This window comes from Zonotrichia albicollis, chromosome 4 (genome assembly GCF_047830755.1).
Source record: "Zonotrichia albicollis isolate bZonAlb1 chromosome 4, bZonAlb1.hap1, whole genome shotgun sequence".
Lineage (NCBI taxonomy): Eukaryota > Metazoa > Chordata > Aves > Passeriformes > Passerellidae > Zonotrichia > Zonotrichia albicollis.
The window spans coordinates 7,640,620-7,664,985 of record NC_133822.1 but is presented as its reverse complement, the minus strand read 5'-3'; the positions used below and the strand labels follow the sequence as shown (position 1 = coordinate 7,664,985).

Genomic DNA, 24,366 nt, shown 5'->3' with positions numbered 1-24,366 from the left:
TCCATCTCAGAGAAAATGCCCATGCAGGTGCACTGGCTGCCTCAGCAGAGAGGTCAGGGATTGAATGGGTGATGGAGTCTTCAGTATCTACACATCTCTGAAGGTAAATCCAGGGGGGGTCACATTAATGAAAATGCTGCTGTATGTATCTTACTGCTGAATAAAAGCACCTTTTTCAGATGTTGTCAGTCTGCAGCCTGACAGAGATTTAAAATTCCCATAATCTCTCTTTTAAAAGTCCATGTGTGAGTAGATTTTGAACTCCATTGTACCTTGCAATGAAATTTTATTTTTTAGAACTGAAAAGCAGGCAGGTGGCTATGAATGTGTCTGAAGCTATTTCACCAGCCTGAAATATAAGTACTGTTGGAAAACATTTAGGAAAATAGAACATCTTAGTAGGAGATACAGCAACTTTTCATGAATTTATTTTAGTTTGCATCAGTATTCTGAGCTACAGGGATTATTAGTAGAGAAACTCTCATTGGGAGAGGGGATTGATGGCGTTGAGGCAGCAGCCCTGTGAGTTGACAGGGATGCTAATATAGCCACAGCACAAGTTTAGAGAGCAGATCAGAGCAGCTGGGTGGGCTGATAGAGAGGATCAGGGCAGCCCAGAGGAGCAGTAAGAGGATCCAAATAAGTGGATTAGTAGCATACCAAAGCACACATTACTTTTAGTTTTCAAACTCCCATTGATTTTACTGCAAGTGCATTTACTAATGTGTGGCAGGAGAAATGGAAGAGGATCAAGGCAGAATCAAGACATGGAGAGCAAGTCCCTGTGGCAAGCTGGAAACAGAGGCTGGGCTGGGGAGTACAGCACAAGATGCCCACATCAGGCTCAGTCAGGACTTGGAGGAGCATGGCTGCTGCCTGGGCTTCACCCCACAGCCTCAAGGAGCTGCCTAATGGTGTTAAATGCTTTTGTTCCTGCAGCTGAGGCTGCATTTGTTTTCCATCCATAGCTCCAGTGACGGCACTCTTACATCTGCCTTCAGCTGCTGTGGCTGAAGCAAACACACCAAAATGGAGGAATGATTAGCTGCATGACCCTCTTGGAGCTCTCCCTAGCAGGGGCTCACTGGGCTGCTGGACCCTGAGCTGAGCTTGCTGCAATTTGTGCCTGCAGCATCCCTCAGATCTGGGAGTGCTGACTGCTGTGCTTGGGCTGGCATCACTGACAGTGGCTCTGGGATGACCCAAAGCTCAAATGTGCCCTTTCTGAGGACACCAGCCTGGCTTTACATTTCATCTCTTAGGCAGAGGTGGTAGTGATGCAAAGACACATCCAGTCTAAAACTTCTAAGCACTATTGCTCTTTACATAGCAGAAAAGTTCAAATTTCTAGGCAAAATAAAAAGCCCTACTCACATTGTCCTCAGCTGCCTTGAAGGACTTGGGTTGTAAGGCCAAAATTAGTTCAGCCCGTGGTTTCTCCATGTTGCAGAGAAGCAGAGGATGTCCATGTGGACAGATCTCTTTCACTCTCCCACATCCTCTTTCATAAAAAAGAGCATTGTTGGGACCTTTTCTTCTTCATCCTTCAACCACATCTGTTTCTTAGACACCTTTTTCTCTTTTCCATTCCCAGAATTCAAATCCAAACACTGGTTTGTCTAGGGATGACTTAATATCCAACTATCCCACAAGTATGGGATCAGAGTGGGTGACCATCAAGCATTGACTCTTCAAACACAGTGCCCTTCCTTGCAACCTTAGTCCAAGCTGTACATAAATTCAAAAAGGAGAGGGAAAGTCCAATCTTACAGTCAAAAAGGGGTTTGCATTCTGATATGGAAATGTTTAGAAGGTTTGCATTCTGATATGGAAATGTCCAGAGGGTTTGTAACTGCACACACAAAGAACACTTTGTACATAGATTCAGTTATATTCTTTATTGTTGAAACAGTTCTGGAATGTTTTGGTCTCCCTGATCTGGCAAACAGATGAAAACATTGGTCTGTCCTGTAATTTTTTTTCTTTAAAATTTATATGAGAAAGATTAACAAGCAGCAGGATGGACAAGAAGGCATTTCAAAACTGTGTTCCAAAAGAAAAAGGGACGTGAAATGTTAATACTGTGACTCAAATGGTACAGGGAAAACTTAAGGAGGATTGGAAAACAAGTTAAACTGCACTCCTGAATTCAGAATTCTTCAGGACATCCAGACACCTTCCTCTCTGAGTCCTTGGATATGGCAGCCTGAGAGCCTGCTGAAAGGGAAGGTTTGGAGTGAGACAGCAGAGCACAACGTGGCCTATTGTCACTTTGGGGCTAAGCACTGCCCACACATGTCATATGACCTCAAAACCACCACTGGAAACACTACTGCAGCTTATAAAATCCTCAGTGCCATTCATTACACATAACTAACCAAAATAGCTCACCTATTAACCTGTCACCTGCACAGCTCCTGGTGTCCAATTTACCTCTTCACCCTTCTCCTGCTCCCTAACACCACACAGGACCCCGTCAGGCTCCAGGATGAGTGCTAATCATGGTGCTATTAATGTGACAGTCAGCAGCCTCTTCCCTCTTCACACAGCCTCACATGAATTCCTTGACATTAGACTAAGCCTCAGATCAAATCACTGAGTTTATGAGACTTTCTCCACTATAATTTTTCCAACTGAAAAGCTGAAGTGGTTCTTAGTACACTTATTCAATTCTCTACAGCATCTTTGTCCTATACCATCCTACTTCTGAGTAATAAAATATTATCATGAACTGGACTCACCTGGAAACAAAAAGTCTGGGACATCCTGTGTGAAGAGCAGCATGCTGCTGTTAATATTGAAATATCACTAGATTAATTATATTTAATCAGTTAGCTCATGATCTGAAATGAAAAAGAAAAGTATTTTGCACATCCGAAAAATTACTATCAGTTAGAATGGGGAAGGGATATTTTGAAAGTAACTTGAAGCATAATAACTAAGAAATCATCAGAGATGATCATGCTGACTTGGGACATGTTGCAAGACAAAGCCCTTATTTAGCTGGCTAATTTCATGGCATTTTGAAAAACACATTACTCATTTAATTTGAGGAAATACTTTTAAACCATTCATGAATAGGTACAAAATGCTCAAATTTTTCATATTTTCACCAGAAAAAAAAAAAGACCTATGGGTTCTTAATATGTAATAATAACAACATGACACTGAGACAGAAACTGAAATAAAAGATGAAATTAAAAGCTGTCTGCCCCCAGAGCCAGTGTGCACTTTATCCTAAGTCACTTGGCTGCCACAGTGATGCAGGCAGTGACTATCTAGGGTGACACAAGGCAGCCATTCTAGTGGGATAAAGAGGACTTTCATCTCTGCATTTCTCCAGCTGGAATAATGCAATGGTGGCCTGTGACAAATGAGCAGATGATCCCAGCCCAGTTTTAGGATGCCTACCCCAAAATGCCCAACAACAGACTCACAGCTCCCTGTACATGGGAGCCTTTGGGTTTGTGGAGTTTTTTCTCAGTCCCAGCTGAGAAGCACCAGCAGTGCAGGACAGAAAGCTGCTTCCAGCTACAGGATTCTCCTACATGTTGTGTGGATAACTACAAGACTTTGACCTAAAGTCACCTTGTCCTAGTTTCTAATTCACTTTTATGCAGATGAGATGGCAGGAGATTGGGGCTGTGGTATCCACACTGGCTCCTACTTGCAGAAATGAAAGCTGCAAAGATTTATTCATCTGAGTGACCATAATTAGGCTAGCTTGCAGGATCAGGCTTATTCTGCAGGAAAAGGATGGATCTCTCTAACTCACAAAAAGGAAAATCAGAAATATCAGTGGAAAAGGGGATGTGCTAATTCTTGGAAAACATTACTGGAAACTGCACTGCCCAGGCTGAAATGTCATTTAAAGCCACGAGTACCCCTTTAAGCAAAATATCAGCACAGGGAAGGAAGAACTAAAACCAGTAAGAGAGCAGCTGATAAAACATTGCCATCACATTTTCATAAATTATACCCCAGAATGTTTCACAAAATTGAGTAACAGAGGAAAATAGAAAAGATTTTTGTAGCACATTCCTTTGGCAAATGCAGGATAAAGCTCATCATGTGAGCTGAACTGTAAATGAGGGCCTTATGCTTTATAAAAATTCTCCTATTGTCCCAGGAAGGATGAGAGTCAAACAGTTTCAACATGTAAGCCCTGTAAATAAAGTTAGTTAGTAGACAGGAATCAGCAGACTGTTTGGGGAGGAAAAAAAAAAAGAGAAAATACACTTTTTGTAGGAAAAATTTAGGCACACTGCTGCTGCATTTCAGACCCGACTTTATTACACTGTACCAGAGATTAATTGGACCCACAAAATCCAGCAAACAGCATATGACACCCATCTACCTTTGCTGCTTCAGCATCCTCCCAAAAATATATAATGCAGGATTTTAAATAGTACGTTAGCCCAGTTTCCTTTCATAAAGTCTTACAGAGAAGTTTAGGAAAATTCCAAAAGTAGCATACTGATTGCCTCTGGGATTTTCCACTTAGCAATTTAATAGAAAATTACACCCCTACCCAATCTGTGAGGTTTCCATAACCTCCCTCGTGAATTTAATTTTCCAGCATATAATAAATTTTACCATTAGGCATATTTTCTGATATTGCTTCACCATTAAGGCTATTTCCCAATTTTTCTTTTTAGAACCACGTATACCCTCTGTGTGGTGTCTGGATGGCACCTTGCACTGAAGAATTCAGGTCTATGTCCATGCACACAGTTAGGATACAAATTGCTACTGTTAGTATTCAATTTGCTTCCCTCCTGCTCATTTTATGTCATTATTCCAAGTGATAGGGTCGGTCAATATTACTGGAGCTAACAGGATTCTCCTGGGTACTCTGAGAAGACCAAGGCAAGATCTGCATTTGCATCTGTTCAAGTAGGCGTATGCAAGTATCGCACAGTCTTCTCCTTGTCACAACACAGTCTGACTACATGTAAAACACAAGATGATGATCGGAGCTGTGTTTGCAGTTCTCAGCAGTCATAACTGTAAACGCCTGGGTCCTTTCTCTACAGGCAACAGGCAAAAGCACTCTCGGCTGTAAAAAAAAAAAAAAAAAAAAACACTCCACCCTCAGTGAATTTAGCACAGTGAGCAAACTGGAAGTGTGGCTGAAGGCGTCAAGTGGTGAATAAATCAAAGCACTAATTTCAGCTGTGTTTGGGCCAGCCGTATGGCTGCAGTGACCTCACGGTGACCGTCGGGAGGGCTGCCAGACGCCCTAAATCTCGCTCCTCTGGAGAGCCGAGACTCTCTTCCTCTTGCTAAGGCGATCCAGTTTTTGGCCGAGGGACTCCCTTCCTCTCGCTAAGGCGATCCAGGTTTGGCAGAGCTCAGCCCAGCTGGCGGCTCGGCGCTCTTCTCCAGGCCTCCGTCCATGACACCAGCGGACACATCGCTGCGATAATCAATGTAAAACACGGCAACAAACAGGTGTTGCCATCGGTTCCTGAGGTTTACCCACTTCCGCACGCCAACTTCAACCCCCTCCCCGCCGGCCCTGGCCCGGTCCGGTTAAACACGAGGAGTTCCCCCGCCGAGCCCCTGAGGGGAGCCGCGGGCAGCACCGCGGTGCCCAGCGGGCAGCGCCGGTGCCCGTGTGCGAGACGCGCGGCGGGAGGGGGACACAAAATGGCGCTGCCCCTCAGCCCCTCGCCCTCAGCCCGCGGCGGGGCCGAGTGGCGGCGGGCCGGCCCCGGGGTGGCGGCGGCTCCCGGCCGGCGGAACCGCCGCCTTCCTTCCCCCAGCAGGTGGCACCGGGGTCCCGGCGCCGGCGGCGAAGCCATTGCGGGCCGCCCTTCGCCGCCGGGCCGCGGCCGCGCAGCCGGCGGGGGGGAAGGCGGCGGCATCGCCCCCGCGGGGCTCCCCCCGCCGCACCCCGCTTTTCCTCAAAGTTCGGGGCGGGAGCGGGGGGGAGACCGGAGCCAACTTGTCCCGGATCCCTTTATTCGCCGCCGGAGCCGCCGTCTCTCCCAACCCCCGCGTGTATTGCTGATCGGAGGGACGGAGCTCGGTCCTGTGTCCGCCCCGCTCCTTCCTGTCCGCACCATGGAGTTCGCCCAGAGGAAGAGGAGCAGGAAATCCCAAAGCTTTAAACTGGTCAACGAAGGTAAGGCGGGGGTGGCCGGGCTTTGTTCGCTGGCCGGGGGCAGCCCCGACTTTTGCCCCGGGGGGAGCGGGGCGTTATGAAACGCCGGCGCCCCCGGGCCGCCGCTCCCTCCCGGCTCTGTTATTGAACTCCGCAGTCCTCCGCCTGAACTCCCCGAAACCATTGCACGCCTATCTTTTTTTTTTTTTTTTAATTTTATTTCTTTCGCCCCCTTCCCGTTTCCTCTTTCTTTTTTTAATTATTTTTTTGCATGTGTGTTACGTGTTGTTGCAAAACCACCACCTCAAGCCTCCCCACCACCACCTCAGGTGGACGTGTTATTTTTTTCCAAGCAGAGAACCTTGCACAAAATAAAGTTGGATCGTGTTTAGTGGTGAATCCTGCTTGGGCGGGGGGGAGAAAAAAAAATCGGGAAGCGAGCAAAAAATAAATGACACTTGAGCAGCGACAGAGCTCCTTAGCATTCAACTCTTGTGGATTTATTGTATTTGGGGTGGTTTTTTTCCTCTCCTCGTCTGTGTACATCCTTGTATTTCAAAGAAAAGCTGAATCGAGATCGCTTTATTAAAAATCCACGCAGGTAATTAATTGTACGTGGGCAGGGGAGAGCCGCTGGCGTGTAACTTGTTCGCTCGGGGTGTGTTTGCTTTTAGAAAAGAGGATATTTTAAAAGGGATCGTGAGGGGAGAAATATTTGAATTCATGTCGGGCAAGAAGCACAGCTCTGTGTTTCAGTCTTCTTGTTGTTGTTTTCTTTAATTAAAGGGGGAAAAAAGATAGAGCCGCTGGTAGGCATTTTCACAGGTGGACTTCCCAGCCCTAGGGATTTATTTTGGTTGGGGATTTATCCCTTCTCTAGCCGATGAGATGTTTTTGCCCGGATGGAATTGATTCGAGATCGTTTCTCCTTTTGTGTTCTCAAGTATTGGACGGGAATATCTCCATGAAACGCTGTGTGTGTCCTGCATGCCAAGTTCAAGGCAGGTGACTGCTTGGGTGTAATGTCACGCTGGTGAAAAGGGGGACACACGAGTGTGAAGACTTGCTGTCTGAGGAGTGCTCTGCAAAAATTACATTTGAAATGAAAAAATTCAAAGATGGAAATAAACTCACTTGGTGGGAGTAGTAAATAATGACTACTATATCGTGCTAGGGGAGTCTGGGGCATCACACATGGTCCCTGTTAAAACCAGAGGGGCAGGGACTTGCCAGACGTGTCTGAAATGCATTGGAGGTCTGTATCCATTAGCAAACCCATCAAGGGTGTAATTTTACAGAGAACGGGTTTGCTTTGTGGGCTTTCGGTACTGAACATGCTCCCAACTTGGAGGCAGAGTTAGTGCATGACTGGGCTGGAGCATGGAGAGGGTGAAAGCAAAATGGAAAAACAAAACTGAAATTTTGCTTTTTTTTCTTTCCGTCCTAATGGGCCTGTAAAAAGAATATTTGCCAAAAATAGGTTACTATTATGCTAATCTCAGTTGCCACTTTTTACAGGTTTAGATATGCCTCAGTGTATGAGACAATCTCTTTAACCTTATTTTAATAGGTAAATCCAGTTATGATGGTACGTTATTAATAATATTTTATCTGTGGTCTCTTTTTGGATGTAGAGAATTAAATACAAAGCTACACTAAAAGCATATGCTAGAGAGAAAATTATGTCTTTTTACTTTGAGAATGGAGGAGATAAAAATCAGGTTTTGTATGTGAGTCTGCACTCTTATACTCTCTTCTATCACAGTTGATTAGAAAGATAATTATGTATAAACAGTTGTCTCTTGTTATTGGCCTTTGCCTCTTGCAGGAGTTACTCTGTAATGTCACAGGTTAGTGTTTACTGTTGTGAAATTGATACAGTTTTCCAGTGCCTGGACTGGAAAACTGTATCATCCAAGGCAGAAAAATGAAACCAAAGAGAAAAGGCCATGCTGTATGAATTGGCTGGTAACACACCATCTGCTATTGATGTGTGCCCATACAATGTTTATTCTGTCCCAAAAATTACTTTGAGCACCTTATCACAATTATCAATAGTGACCAAATCAAGAGAAAGTCCATTACTGTGCTAAACCACAGCCACCTCTGGGGTGAAATATGGTGACTTTAAGGCAGCAGCTGCAGACCAGAAGAATATTGTGCCCAGCTGGGTGTACAGGGAAGTGCTAGAGAAGAAACTGGGTGTAATCTGTATATCTAAGGACTATGAGTCTGTAAGTCATTTAAGTCCTAGTTTCCACTTACTTGCTTCCACAGATCTTGAATGTCCTTGAGAGGATGAAGGTGCAGAGTGTGGCAGGTAGGCCCTGCCTGGCTGTGGCCACCAGGTGCCCACCAAGCCACTTCATCACACCCTCTGCTCCACAGGACAGCTGGTGATCCTGGAAGGCAGCACAAACCCTGCCAGTTTAGTTCCATAAAAGAAGCTTTTACTTCCTCTATGTCATATCTCAGACTTCACCTTTACCCATTTCATTGGCTGGGCGTGCTCGGGAAGCAGAGGAATCCTTTGTGTAGCACCTCATCCCTGACCTCTCCAGTTCTGTGGTGTGTTCTGGGTTGTTTCCCCCTCATTTTCTTTCCAGGCCCTTCTCATTCCATAGAATTGCTGTGTTAGGCTCAGTTTTAGTTTACATACTGGGTTGTTCCTCTTCTTGTGCCTTCGAGACAGTTGTGCTGTACAAATAAACACACCTAAGAAAAAAGTGACTTCCAGGAGCCTTTTCCAGTCCTGTGCCTGTTTGGTCAGAGGTGCAGGTGTGCTGCTTGTGGAAGGAGCTGCTTCTGCTGCCCTCCACTCGTGTTACACCTTTTTAAGTGAGTCCCCCCAAAGTCCCTTCCATGAGTTAATCTCTGCCTCACTTTTTGTGAGGCGAGTAAACATAAAACCAGTTTCAGGAGGGAGTAGCTGAGAGCATTGGGAACTGGGAGGGCATGGAAGGAGAGAGGTGGGGAGGTGGCTCTTTCAAGACACTGAATATATTGTTCAGTCTTGAGTGATTTGCTGAAGGACAGAGTGTGTGCCAGTAACAGAGGCAGAAATAGCATCCACGAGAGCTGCCTTAAGTGACTTTTTTTTACTTGGACTTACTATTTCTCTCTGTGTAAACAAAGCTCTGGTTTTAGTGAACACCTGCCTGGTGTTACAGCAGAGACCTTCACAGCAAAATATTCTTTTACTTTAAATAGAAACTCAGTGGTGATTTTTTTTTAATATCTTGTAACATATGAGATGCCAGTGCTAATTCTTCAAGTCATTACAGGCATTAATTTCTAGAAGTGAATATCCTAAGGTGTCACTGATCCTCCTTTCTTCAGAACTGGGAGGCCAGTGACATCAGTATGAGTCAAGCTGAGCAATAGAGCCCTGGTGTACATTGCTGATTGCTTACTGAGGTGAAGTTTGAAAGTTTGCCTTGGTCTCTGGGAAGGTAAAGTTTTTATTATAAATCTGCTTTCCTTCTGTAAAGCAAGAAGCCAGATAATTGGCATCTGGTGGGATAATTTGCTGTGAAAATGAACACAGTAATTTAGGGCAGGCATAGCTATTCCCTAAAATCTGTGAAATATTTGAGCTGAGTCTCTCCAGTGTGAGCAAAGGTTTTTTTAGGAGGTGCTGATACAGAGCACATTTTCTGTGGTTAATTTGATGTACATGAAATAAACTGCAGATATATTGATAAATTGTGTTGTAAAACTGTAGCAATGTGTTCAGTGTTCATTTTTTCCAGATCACTTGAATTCTAATTTTTTTTATCGTTTTTCGTTCCAGATTACCATCATGAGATATATAAGATCTCTGACTACAGCAATGATGTTAATGGGGAGACCAAAGAAACACAACCAGTTTTTTTAGGTATGTGCTTGTGTTGATTAATTTTCAGGCAACATTGCGTGGCCATTTGCAATTAGGGAGGAAAAAACCTCTGTGCAAGCACAGAAAGTGCCTGCCATTGTTTAATATGACATTCTCTTCAAGACCCTTTTATTCTATGAATTGCCAATATATCCTTTATTAACACTGCTAAAAGTTGTAATTTCAGACATAAATGTTTATTAGTGTCTACACACAGTGCTAATTATCACTCACTCAGAGAGCCAGATGCTGACTCTGCAGTTTTGCAGCTCTGTGCTCACCCCATTTACATTGCATATTCCCTGGCATGCTTCACTGGCAATAGTTTGTGTAATTGGGGTATTACATCTTTGACATCTGGATAACAGAAATTCAATTTCCAGGAAGCTGCTATTTGTTTGGTTTTGCTTCTGCCTTGGGTGGGATAGAGGATTAATGTGCTGTCTTAATGTAATGTCCTTTCACCTCTGGAGCTTGCCTGCTAATCCTGGCATGGCAAAATTAAATTAAATCAACAGTTAAAAATGTGTAAAGAAAATACAGAAGTACTATAGAGTCTGCAGCATGATATGTATTACAGCACATCAGTGACTGTCTATCAGTGAACCTTTACCTTTCTTGTGTGCTTTTTATCCTCTATAACTCCTCAGCTGCAGAGTGCTTCTTCCTTTCCTGCTTCTATCCCCTTCCAATTGCATCCAGGACCTCACCTGGATAAAGCCCCTCTTGGCAGGCTAAATTCAGAGACGGAGGGGCCAGTTTTTTGAGCTGTATAAAGCAAGCTTGTGAACACTCTGTTCAGGCTTTGGAGAAAGCAGATGCCATTGCACCAAGAAACTTGGGAATGTCTGCCTCTCCTTTTCAGCACCAGGAGCCAAAACATTTTTGTGGGGTGATTTAAGGTTTCTGGAGCCTGTGTGTGTTGCCCCCTGGAGCCAGCAAGTAGCATTGAAATGTGGGAATTGGCACCTGAGTTTACTTTGCATGCAAAATGCCTTTGTCTCCTAAATTCACAGTGCCACATCCTCTTCTTGAGGTCAGAAGCAAATGGCAGAGAATAGGAGGATGTGTTAACACAGGGGTTGGAGCTGCCTTAAATTCCCTTCTCAGCTTTTCACCATTTGAGCAAGTGTTTCTTCCCTACACCCATTTCCAAGGAGAAGCAAAGGCCACTACTGTGCTTTGTGTTTGGATTTCATGTTCTGGAAGCACTTTTGGTGAAGTCTGATAAACCTGATGGAGTGAGCTCCACCACAGGTTTACTTGAAATGCTTTTTCTTCCAACTCTAAGTCATGAAAAGTCATTCTAGCAAGAACTAGGCATCAGACAGGGTGCTCTAAGAATGTGCAGAAGTCTGTGTTTTGACATTTGTGCTGCAGGTCAGACCCACTGATTTTGATTTTTGGCTTGGTTGTGTTGTCCTTAGATTTGTTTGGGTTTTTCTTTTTTAGTAAGTCCAGCTTTTCATTGTGACTGAAAGTGTTCTGGCATTTAAGTGCCTCAAGTTCACCTATTTCAAGAGTCAGTCAGAATTTAACCTTTAAGAATGTGAATCCTATCAAGGATCTTCCTTATCAGGTACAGTCAGGGTGTAATCACTGCTTCACTTGATTTCACTGCTTTATGCCAGAATTTATCTGTGGAGGATGTTTACTCCAACTTGGTGATTTAGAGTCAAGTTTGTTCTCCAGTTTAAGTGATCCATGGGATCAGCAGCTGAAACCTCAATGTGATGCAGCCTTCAGTATGGAGTGGATGCTGTGATACAGCATTGAAACTATTACTTTTAGGGAAGGTGAAATGTTAGTGGCAGTCTATAAATGAGTGACGCTTTCTGAGGAATGGGATGTGGAAATTGAGCATGTTAACTCAAAACTGCTGTTGAGAAGAGGGAAGCTGCTAGGGTAAATGAGTAAATCACAAGAATCAGTTTATTGTACAAAATAAAATAAGGATGAGATGTCAAGAAGGACCTGATGAACCCAGATGGTCTTTTTTGCACCAGCATAGATGGGCACAATTGGAGAAAGCTTCAGTGCAATTAAAGGAACAGGGTACTGGATATGAGCTCTGTGCTGCAATGGTGTAGAGTCCAGCTGCTGTCTGAATAGAGCTTGGGAAGTTTTCTCATGTAGTGCAGTGCTGGGAGTGGGGATGGGGTGGCTTGTCCTCTCCCCCAGTCCTTTGTTCTGATAAGATGATGAACAAGAAGTCACATCTTTCTAGATGAAGGACGTGCTAACCACAGGCTTTACAAGATTCCAAGGGAATGTGGAATATCACTGCTGTATTTTGTGGATGAGGACTGGCATGTCTTTTGTTTTGAAGGAAAGGGCTTAATTATCTGGTAGCAGGACAGACTGCTCAGCCTGAGAAGGAGGAGGCAGCCCAGAGTGAAATGCTTGAACCTCAAACATGGGTGAAATTTAAAACAGACCTGACTTCCATTTTTCCAGTAGAGTCACAGGGCTGCTAGCCCAGACTTGGTACTATGTGCCCTTGAAGGGACCATGTACACTTGTGTCTTGTGGACAGTGATGATTAAACTTACACTGTCTATTAAAAAAAATCTTTTGCATACACCATATAGGTTTTTTTCAGTCTTAATATTTTTATTACCAACACCAAAAAGTGGAAATACAGTATACTTCCAGACTGAGTGTTTTTACAATGCTTTCAACTTGAAATTCAGGCTCTATGTTTGAAAGGTTAATGCAGAAAACTAATTATATTATCCTGGTAATCAAATGTGTGATGAGACATTTGTCTGTGTAATTAACAGTGAAGAACTTTTATAGTTTCATAAAATTGCATGCTATGCACAGTGTGCTTGGAGCATTTGTTTTGAAGAGATGTCCAAAACAGAGATGTTTATGACTGATATAAAGTGGAACTGAAATGTGCTGTAATGCAGGTGTCTGTGCATTTTACAGCATTTCACATTGTTGGAATGGAAGGCAGCAGATTAATAACTTCTCTGTGTCATGGTAAAAATAAATAATGTGTTCTTGGAGCAGGGGAGCAATGCATAAGTTACTCACTAATTTCAAGAATTTATTCTGTCCCAAAAATTATATCCTTTGCAATTTATTCACAGAGAAAAAGTTGACTTAACAAGTAACTTCACAGACTTGTGTTACTGTTAATAGGATTATATCCCAAGTCTGGTTGTTGCAGTAGTGGCTTCTGTAATTAAGACTGCATAGAAGTTTATTTTATGTATCTGTGTTCTCTAATGATCTAACTTGGTAAAGTATTTCCCTTTGGGGCTAAAGCATGGTCTTGGATATTTCCAAGAACTGGGGGAAGTTGATGTGTATCTATTATTACTTTTTTAATTATATGACCCATTAATATATACTTTTGTTGAATAGTTGCTCACTTGTCCTTTCCCAAGTGATTTAGCTGGCACAGTGTGGCATGAAAGTGTGTAACTTGGGTTTTTGTAGCTTCTCCTGTTGGGTGTTTTGAAACTGTTTCACCGGGCTCTTCCAAAGATTTACTTTGTTTGTGGTGGGAGTGGTGGCTGGGCCTACTGGTGTGACCCAGTTTCCAGGGAAACAACCCCCAAAAGCCTGGATGGTCTCAGGTCTGATCCTGGGTTTGATTCTGCAAATTTCTTTGCTTACATTGGTGTTTATGGGGTTTAGTAACTTTTGTCTCATAGGCAGGGTTATCAAACCGTGTGTTTCTGTGCTTGCTTTGTAAGAGATCTGATTTGAGGGTGTTCCAGTTTTCCTGCATATCTAATTCTAGTGCTTTGTGTGGTGACATGAACATAGCAAAGTGCTTTGAGGTGATGTTTTAGAGCAGTGCTAAGATGCCTCAACTCAGACACCTTCAATGTCCCCACTTGTTAATTTAGCAGAGTCAAATTCTCCAGCCTGTAACTCATGCTGCTTGTGTGACCCTCTGACATGGCTCATGACCACTGCCCTCCCTGCTGACTTGGGGTTTAGTTTGTTAATTTGCCAAGGGTGTTGTTGCCTAAGTGTAGAACCTTGTATGCTGGCAAAGACCTGGGATCACTTTTTTGGGAAATGAGTGCTTACCCCATCAGTTTAGTTCATGGATGTCTGATTCCAGTTACGCACAGAGAAGCCACAGTGAGACTCCACGTGATTGAGGAGACCTTTGCTCTGATAAGGAATCATGCACATGGATCCTCTCTTTTCCCCATGCTGACCTCTGCAACTTTCTCTTTCAGGACAACTTGTGGTACAAGATGACCAACAAATAGCTAGATTTTTGAAAGTTAGGATTTGATGTGGGTGTAGTTCTTGCTGAGAAGGGATGCTGAGCTTCCCTCCAGGATAACTGTCTCTGATGGAAATACCTGAGCACTGTGTAGCATTCCAAAAGGTGTTTTGGTGAGTTCAGCCTGGCTGAGCAGTGGAGATGTGCCCTGTGTGCACTTGCTTCCTGATTCCTTGAGCTGAATCAGCCCTTTACAGTGTTCAAACACAGCAGGCGAGTTTTGCTGGCCCCCTTCCAGAGAGGGCAGCATTCAAATGGCATCTAATAAATTGCAGTTTAATATGCTTAATTATATAACCCTTTGCACTTAGTTATTATTTTTTTGTTGAGCTTTCACACCATATGCTTCAACTTCCACTTTTTCTCACCTCTGAAGCCTTGTTTCCATACAAACCAGGCTCCTGTTGTCAGCTCACATGTGCTTGTCTGGCTGCCTGTCACTGCCATTCCTACCCTCGCAACAGCTCCACCAGTTTCAGCCTAGTTGGACACAAACTGATATAAAACTAACTTCAGTAAGAAGCCTGATCTAGGAAAAATCCCTGTTTGTATGTTCAACAAAGGAAAAAATTCCTTAGGTGTTTCATCTGTCCAAAAAGCATAAAATTAAACTATAATTAATAGAAAAATTTTATTTTCAAAATCAACTCATGAATATATCCAAAATATATGAGAAACATAAATGTTTAAAAAAAAAAAAGAAGGAATTGCAAACTACTGGACAAAGAGGACATGATGGTTATTTGGTTTTGTGAGTCAAAGGAAGGAAATCTCAGATACAGACATTTGTCCAGCTTTAATTCTGTTCACCCATTTACTTTAAAACACACACATTAATACAGACATGGTTGCCACTTCTGTGGCACTGGGATAAAATTAATGCTTGAACATATCAATATGGTCACATACAATTTTATAATAGTTTGCAGTGCTATGATAGTATTTGATAAACTGTTCAGGGAAAGTATAACAAGGTGTTGGTAGGCAGTGTGATATATTAAGTTTAATAAACATAGTAGTAAAAAGACGGACAGGCATATAGGAGCAAAGAGTGTAATAAATAAATTATCATTAGTGTGTTGTTAACTGGAGTTGTTTACAGGCCTGTTGCTTCAGACAGCTGCACACTTAGCATGTGGGTGCTACTGCAGCCTGGAATAGTTTTCTGGTTTCCATTTGTTCCTTTGTAATTTTAAACATTCTTGCAGCTTTTGGAGCAGGAAGTTTTTATGTCCTGTACACTTCCAGTAAGGAAATAGATTGAAATTCATTTTGAGGAAATTACTGTTTATGTTGTGTAGCATTTATTAAAGGGCTTTGTTTTGGGTTTTTTTTTGTTATTGTTGTTTTTATAAGATTACAGTCACATCACATAGGAAAAAAAATAGGTTGTTTGCAAGGGGTCATCGTGGAAACAACTGTAACAGTAGTTATTTAAAATTGTTAATATGTTTTTGTTATGACAATTGAATCTCTATATACAAGTTCCTAAATAGGGCTCTAACTTGCCATGTAAGTGTCTTAGTGTTTTGCAAGTAACTTCAATGGTGTCAGATAAAACCCAGGGATTTACATGGGGTATCCAAATGGCAAATCCTGTAGGCAGCCTTTGGAGGCATCCCCATCTCCCTGGAAATGGTGAGGAGCTCTGGTATGTGTACAGAGAGAGGCTGAAGTATGCACCACTCTTCTCAGGCCTCAGCATCTATCTCAGAAAGCTTTGCACAGACAGGTAATGCAGATTTCTATGTAATAAACTGGTTTTTCCCAGTGCTTCATTATTCTATTTAGCATTTAAAAGAAGGCTGGCTCTTCCACAGGACATAATCATTTGAGTTGTTGTGTTTTCTCTGTGCCCCATCTATTTTTTTTCTCATTTTTAAATTACATGGTTATTATCTGTGAGAATTATCAGCAGTGGAATAACTGATAACAAAGTGCTGTCCTTGGGCTCTAGAGCTAATAGCTAAATGAGATAACCAGGGAGCAAGAAGTTAAAATCTGTTACTGGTGTTGCACCTATCTGCAGATTCAGGTGGTGTAACAGCATCTGCTCTCCCCTCCTGTGGGGAGGATGCTGCTGTTGCTGGTCAGCTACAAACTAAAAGCTTATAAAGGCGTGATTGGGAGGGGGGAGATGTAAACTTGCACTGAAGACTCAGTCAGGTTTATAGCCTGTAGGATTTTAATGTGCTTTCTTGCAAAAGGGAAGATATATCCTAAAAACAAAACAAAAAACAAACAGAAAAATCCCTGGGGAAAAAAAATCCAAAAAGCCAAACCCCAACAAACAAGCTTACAAAGGGTGAATCTCCCTGTAAGGATCTACCTAATCAAAAAGATAAGTTTATCTAGGGTGCAAGTTCAGGGTTTATTGTAACATAAATATAGTGGTTTTTTCTGTCTGGAGTTCAGTATGCTCATGTCACTGTATAGGAACACTTCTATATAAAGGAACAAGGGAACAGAATCAAGGCTGAATAAGCTCAATTAACATTAATATTTTATGTAATTGGGGAAGGGAAATTTAATCTTTCTAACAACATGTCACCCGACCAGACACGTAGCACAGTCCCTGCACCCAGCAGAGGAGGTGGGTGGGTGGGAAGCTGTTTTGATACTCACACACACTTTGCCATTGAATACAAACCCAAATTGCCAACTTAAAACTCCCAGGGTGATGTTAAATGACACAAGAGGAAGGGATTGCTCCAGGCTGTGGTGTGGTGGGAACACTGGGAGCTGGGATAGGGGCAGGTGCAGCTGTGTACAGGAGAAAGGCAGCGTGCAGTGTAGGGCTGTATCTCAGTAATTGGAGTCCAGTGCCACTCTGCAGCCTTTCAAGGTTGGGAACTACAAACAGTCAACCCCTGGCTGGGTTGGGGCCAAAAAGTGTAATTTTAAAGGAATTGGTGCTGTTACTGTTAATGAAATCATACCCACACACAGAAATCTGCCGGCAAACCAACAAAATAAATAAATACAGTGCAGAACTTCCTTGCAGAGGGTTTTTCTCACTGTGTTAGCTGGAGTGGAAATGGTGCTGGAGTGTTGCTGTATGGGGTTGGCAAATATTTTGCTAAGTTTGGACTGGAAGCTTTCTTGCAAGCCGCCCACTCTGCTCGCTGGATCGGGGTGGGCTGGAGCCAGCTGGCAGCAGCCCAGGGACCGGTGCACCAGGTCAAGCAGGAGGTGCTGGCATCCAGCAGAGGTTGGAGCACACTGTTCTGCTCCTCTCCCCTTCTGCTCATTCTCCTCCTGGAACAAAACCTCCCTGCTTTGGGTGTTCAGCACACCGGGCTTGCAGCAGTCCCAGCCACACTGAGCTTGGCCTGTGTTGGGGAGGGGTTTGCTGCTCTTTTAGCTCTCTGGTTTAGCTGCTACCTAAACGTGCACCTAAGTTTAGGTAACTGAATGGTGCTATTGAGTTGATAAAATTGTTCACATGCCTCGAATTTAGCACAGTTTCAAGTACCTTGTTGAACCAGAGATGACACACCTTGTGTCTTGGGTTTTTGGAGAGGAGTTTTTTTTTTTCTTCTAAAGTTTTTTTGTACAGTTGCTTTTCCAAAAATAGGTTTATTTAGGGAAGCAGGAATATAAATTGAGTAGAGGATACCAGGCATTATTGTATTAAGTATTTTATAAAGGAAGGTTGATTCATCAGTTTCTAGATCTTACTTATGACATTTGCTTAGGGTATTTGATTTTTCTATTACCAGTAAGGAAACCAGAAGCTTCTTTCTTCAGAAAGGCCGATGAGCACTTCCTTATTACTCATGAAATGTAATGTATGCTTTAACAAGCAAAACAGGCTAGTATCTGCCCAAAACACATCTATTCATTGTGCAATCAGCAGTTTCATATGTAAAATTAATACTTAAATGGTGCCAGGCATATTAAGTATGCAACTTTTATTATTTAAATGCCCTGAATTTATTTGGAACAGTCACATTTTTCTGGTATATATTTTCATTTTCTTTTTAGAATCTACATTTTTAAGACATCCAGCAATTCAGCTATCTGCAGTTACACACATATTAGCTACTGTTTAATTTATTCCTGTATAATCCAGTATTACTAAATTCTGTGGAATAAGGAACTAATTCTGTTCATTAAAATCAATAGATGCAGTGTTGTTCTGCATGTGTGTGGTGTGGTGCTTTCTGTGCTTTATTTTTTTTTTTTGTAGGATGTATCCTTGAGCGTACATAAAGGGTCTGATCCTTTGGGCTTACTCAGGGAAAATATCCACTGATGTCAATGCCTGAATAGGATCAGGCTCTTAAAAGAACAGTTTACTTGAAATTGCTGTGGCTGTTATTATTTCCTTCTGGCAAAAAATTAATCTTACTCATCAAAGCCTTAGAAACAACATCAAGAAAGCCAAGTTCAGCAGGTCTTTCAGGCATGAGAGCTGTCAGCCATGGCTGTGTGAAGGCATAGCCTGGTACATCCCAGTGACCACTCAACCATCCCTTTTCTCTCTCCTTGTTATTTATTTATTTATTTGCTCCAACTCTTATTGGCATCTAAAACCACTAATTGCTACCCATTACTGGTTTTGCTAATTTCCAGTGATAACTGTGGCTCTGTTTTCATTAGGAGATGAAAGCCGGGAAATTAAAAAACAAATTACAGGGATGAGAAGATTACTGAATGACAGCACTGGAAGAATCTATCAACGAGTTGGCAAAGAAGGAGAAAAACTGAAGGAGGAGCCCCAAGATTTAGACTTACCCTGGGCCCAGCGCCTGAACCCCCCTGCAGAGTCCCAGGAGAGCCTTCATCCGTCCCAGAGCGGAGCGTGGAGTGAGCTGTCACCCCCGGGCAGCCATCTGCCCGGGCAATACGGAACCAGATCCAAAACATTCCAAAGTCAGCCTCGAACTGTGGCATCCAATGGTATGACCTGTCAGACACTGAGAGTGCTGCCTTTGTTCTCTGCTAAGTATCTGCCTTTGTTGTGATGATATATTGTAGCACTGCACTGAAAGCAGTTAGAGTTCAGAGTCTACAAAATGAGCACATAGTTATCACTTCAAAAAGGTGTGAAAGTGGGCACTGTACATTCTGCTACCATCTGTCTTAGCTTTTAAAATGGTGATGGGATAGAATTACTCAATGCCTTTACAAGCTTAATTTCTATACAGTACTTACTAAAACAGCTTTTGTCATTGTTATTAAATTCATGGCTAATTAAATGTCAACCTCTACCACTCCTCTTTGCTGTGAGTAATGTAGCACTGTTGTGACACCACTTGTGGAGCAGGATTCTACTGCCTTCCATAAGGGGATGGCAAGCAGCCTTGTAACAGGCCACTGAACTGCAGGTACAAAATTCCATCACAGCCTTAGGCTTTTATTCCAATGACAATGAGACTATTGGAGAAAAGAGATGATGGAGTCTACCTGTGAACAGCATGTTCTAGAGTGTGGCCAATCCAGTACTGGCAGAGAATTCTGCCCTGAAGTAGATGGCAGTGTGCCTTTAAAATGCCTTTTTTATTATTAAGTCTCAGAGAATGGAAGTTTTGCTGCCAGATTAAAAAACTCTGCTGTCAAAACCCCACCATAACAATCTTCTAAATATGGAAGGACCCAAAATTCATCACACATCTCCTTCTTTGTCCTCAGAGGCCCTGGGCACTGGCAGGGACAGTTCTCTGCATGCACAGAAGTGCCCAAGCCTGCATAGATTAGGTGCCTTGTTCCCAAATCCAGAAAGTAGGTGGAGCAGCACCTCTATCCCCTCAGGGGCCTGATTCAGCATGTGAGCTAAAATGTGTTGACAGGATTTGGCCCTATATGCAAGAAAATGTCAGCTTTGATTTTTTTAATATGTGGAGGAAGGATGCAGTTGACTTATGATCTCTTACAGGTTTGAAGTGGTCAGTGGGACATGGAAGGGTCAGGTTGAGCAACCTCCTGGGCTGGACAGGAGAAATGCCCAGGCTCCCAGCCCTTGGGGGAGCAGCCCAGGAGGCACCTCCCTGTGCAGCTGTCCTGCTGCTGAAAGGAATGCAATCTTTTGGGTTATTACATAAAGGAGGGTGTGGGCCCTCTCCTCTGGCCACCTTTGAAGAGACAATCTGTGTAGCAGTTGGGTTTGAGGTGTCTGCCTCTGATGGGGATTGTGATCCTGACTCCTGCTTGGGCTCCAAAGCCTGGTCTCTAGGGAAGAAAAACTTTTGATGCATTTCTGAGCAGCAAGAAAAACTTTTGATGCATTTCTGAGCCCTGAAACTGCTCCTCACCCCGTACAGAGTTCTGCTGGGCATTTTAACAGCTTGATTTTCCCCCATCCCTTGCATTGAGAGCCTGAGCATCAAACTCAGTATTTTAGATGTTATTCAGAGGATTGACAAAGTTCTTAAAAGCTGGGTGTAGAAATGCTGAACAATACTTCAAGGGAGATTTTACTCCTTGGTACTTAGCATGGTGTTTAAGTTACCAGAACAAAACTGCCAGACATGATGTTATTACCTGGGGCTGTCAGGCTTAGCTCATCACTGGGAAATGTTCAGGCATCTGTAGTTGGTGATCTGAGTGCAGAAACTCTTTCTGTCCACTGTGGATAGATACTATATTAAAAAATGAAGATCAGTGTTGTAGGCCACCTGAACTGCTCAAAGTTGAATGTAACAGACACATCAAGTCCATCCCAGTGGTGCACTTACCTACTCACAGGGTGAGGTGGTTCAAGGAGAGGCTGGAATAAATGTTTAATAGGTGCTGGTGTGGAAAACATTCATGAGAAAGTTATTGACAGTGATGCCTGGAGAGGGTTCCTAGAGCAGAGGCTAGACAGAGTAAGAGAAATAAAGTAGGGATTTATTAGAAAGGCCTTCAAAGGACACACCTTGGGCAGTGCAAGAGCCTGGCTGAGGCTACACCCAAGATGGATGACGGGTCATGAGTTTTTCACTCTTTTATAAGTTTGGTCCATTTACATATTGGGGTTAATTGTCCAATCACAGCTTCAGGTAATGAAGTCACATTCTCCCAGTTTTGCTCCCCCCAATTTGCTTTTGTTTATACTTTTTGGGGCCTGGAGCTGCAAGGGCTGGAAAAGGATTTTTTTTTTGTCTTACTAAACTGTGAAGAGAACTTTCTAACACTCTATATGTATTTCAAAGTTATGTACTAATGCATGACAGAATCTGAAAAATGTGACAGCTAAAACTTAAGGCATCAACTAAAATAAAAGAGGAACAGGGCAAGCCTAGACATTGCTGCAAAAGAGGGAAGAGTAGGAACATATGTGAAAACTGTTTTTAGTGGAAGCCACCTGGGACTACAATGAGCACCATGTCTGTCCTATTATAGACAGTAAACTCCCACTTGAGTTTCATTTCTTGTGTTCTGTACCAAATCCAGCAGTGATACAGCAGCTGAATTGGTTTTGGGCTGCATCAAGATCATTCTCACTGGGTAGATCTTGCATGCTTTTCCAATATAAACTGATAGCAATGTTAGTTACAGTGAGTGAATTCCCTCTCAGCAGATCCAGCTGGAAGAAAACACTGTCCTGGGCTACTTGCTGCTTATGTGGGGGAAGCAATTCCTGTACTTGTGGCATCTCCTTCTCTCACTCACACAGGCAGGTATCAAATTTGCCTGCTGGCCAGCTTCCAGAAGAGAGGGAGATGGCTCTTTAAAGACTCCTTCATAAAAATAAAAAGTCTGATCTCCTTTTAAAATTAAAAATTGATTTATAACAGTTGAAAAGGGTTGCTTTTGTCCTCTAAAAATGATAAAGATAGTGCTTAGAACAATGACTGAGAGCACTCTACTAGATATTTCTTACAACACCATAACTGATCAGAGGAGGGAGGATAGAAAGAAAATAAAAAACCCTCATGAATATGTAAGGAGTCAGTAGAACCCTGCTTTGATTTAAAATATTGGTGGTCTCTTTTCCCATTCCCAGTACCTATGGTAGATTTACATGGGTAATTTCTATCAATGCTAATGGGGATTATAAAGTAAATCCCCTATGCCTCAATGGGAAAATAGACCCTGTGGTTTTCCATCAGGAGCCTGTGTGCCTGTGTGTTTTCATTAGGAACATATTATATTGCAACAGGAAAGATGCACAGGTATTTACTGATACAATTTCTTCAAGTTTTCACATGCAATTCACCGTGATGTAGAGCCTTGGCTAAGAAAGAAACAAAAACCACCAACCCTGTTTCCCCCCAGAGTCTTTCAGATATCATTTCCAGAAGAAACCACTTCCAGAAGCCCTCTGGAATATTGAATCCTGATCAAGAGAAAGGACAAGCTTCATCCCAAGGATCTTTTAGTCTAAAACAACTGAGAAAGGACTGAGGGAAGGATAGTCTTACTTTGTATTTGTTAATAAAACTCTTCTAAATTCTGGGGCTCCCATTTCTGGGGTACCTTCTTATCTTACTGAAAGGTAGAGTTATGCTGGTACTATTAAATTATAAGTTGCCTTGAAATTCATCTACTTAAAACATGTAGGTGTATTGGTGGAGCCAAGTTGAGGGATTCTGATTAATCTGCTGCAAAGCTAAAGATAACATTTTTTTTTTTTTATCTCTGTACCTGTAACAATGGGCTAAACATTTTATGGACAATTGAAAAGGTAAAATCTCATCCATGCCCCAAGGAACTTCCAATGAATAGACTGTGTACAAAGAAGGGTGAGATCAAGCCAGGCAGAGTCCTGCTGACTCAGAAGCCTTTTTGTTTCATTTTGAGATTCTCAGCCTGTTTTCCAAGTAACTTCTTAGTATAAAAATAATTTTATTTGCAGCTGAAACCTTTGAGAGATGAAGCCAGTGGTTCTATTGCATTTTCTAGATTTGCAGGGATTTTGTAAACTACTCCATTTATCTTAATACAATTTTAACAGATTTTATCTATGTATATTTTAAAGTACCAAAATTTGTAATTGCAGGAGTGTGGAGTATCTAAATATTGGAGGAAAAGAGGAGTGTGACACCCAGAAGATGTCAGCTGTCTTTAAGTGATGCATTAGTTTAGCTTTACAAGCAGCTCACCTTTGGAGTGGGACCAGGAGTTTGCTCAAGTCTGAGAGATGTTGCTTCAGGTCTGAGGAACTGTATGGAAGGAGGCAGAGAAAAGTGCCTGGAGGTGGCCAAATTTTCAGTTATTTCAAATGAGGATTAAAGTCAGGGGATCTGTGTGGGTCTGACATCAGGGGTCTCTGATGAAACAACACAACCCAAACCTGAAAAGGTATTAATAACCTGGTTTGGCTTCAGAGGAAAGCAGAAGTAATAATGAAAAATGTGAAGATTTATAAGTGGAGATTAAATGAATTGCTTCTGTTCACTTTAGCTAGGTAATGATTAAAGGGCACCTGGTAAGTGTCAGGCTGCAGAAGAAAAAGGGAAATATTCTGGCTGAAGTCCACATGTGACACCAAGTGAGGTTGTTTTGTTAGGTGCATTTGTACCTATCTTCATGAAATGCTCATCCCTCCTCCTGCAGGCTTGGGCAGTAAAATAGCCACCAATTTAAATCATTGTAAGGATATTTGGAAAGGAAAGGAAGTGCATCCCATCTAGCCTCAGCTTCAATCAGATACTGTTAGGTGTTTTGTTGAATTTTGAAATTTTTATTTGCAGCTAGGGATAGCTGTCTAGGGATACAGCTGTCTAAAGCTAAAGTGCAGGATACAACTCTCCTGCAAAGTTTGAAATCCCTCAGCTGTTACAGCCTGTTCTAATTCAGAACAAAAAATGTAAAATTTCTGGAAAGTAAAGCAGTAATAAAAGCACTGCTGAGGGCCTAGAACTAGAACTATGTGAGTTCAGTTAAACACTAATAAGAATTACTAGAGAAAAGGAATCTCTTGAACTACTGTATTAATTTTCAAAGGGAAACTCTGGAAATGCCATCTTGTAGGTCACAGTGGTGGAAAACATCATAGAAAACAATCCCACCCTAGCAAATAGAAGAGCAGATTTGAAACCTTTCATGTGGTTCTTTTCTGTTCTGTTGTTTGGGGTTTATTTCTCCAAGTAGAGTATTTTATTTTCATTCTCTCTTCTTCACATGGTAAAGAATCACCTGTAAGATTCAAGCAGTTTAAAAATTCCTAGACCCTCATTTTATGTACAGCAC

The 24,366-nt window shown here is 42.4% G+C and overlaps 1 protein-coding gene and 1 long non-coding RNA gene across 2 annotated transcripts in view; one reads left to right on the top strand and one right to left on the bottom strand.

The window, feature by feature from the left end:
* Nucleotides 1-1,757: 1,757 nt before the first annotated feature.
* LOC113459551 (uncharacterized) lies at nucleotides 1,758-5,498 on the bottom strand. Its single transcript, XR_003380894.2, has 3 exons — nucleotides 4,597-5,498; nucleotides 2,742-2,843; nucleotides 1,758-2,217 (listed from the first exon to the last, which is right to left on the bottom strand). It is a non-coding gene; the product is annotated as an uncharacterized LOC113459551 (long non-coding RNA).
* Nucleotides 5,499-5,623: 125 nt separating this feature from the next.
* Nucleotides 5,624-24,366, top strand: part of BEND7 (BEN domain containing 7) — a 45,769-nt gene continuing 27,026 nt past the window's right edge. The window contains exons 1-3 of the mRNA XM_005489277.4: nucleotides 5,624-6,130; nucleotides 9,903-9,986; nucleotides 18,850-19,149. Coding sequence (XP_005489334.2) covers nucleotides 5,653-6,130; nucleotides 9,903-9,986; nucleotides 18,850-19,149 — 862 coding nt within the window. The 5' untranslated portion in view covers nucleotides 5,624-5,652. The remainder of the gene's footprint in view (nucleotides 6,131-9,902; nucleotides 9,987-18,849; nucleotides 19,150-24,366) is intronic.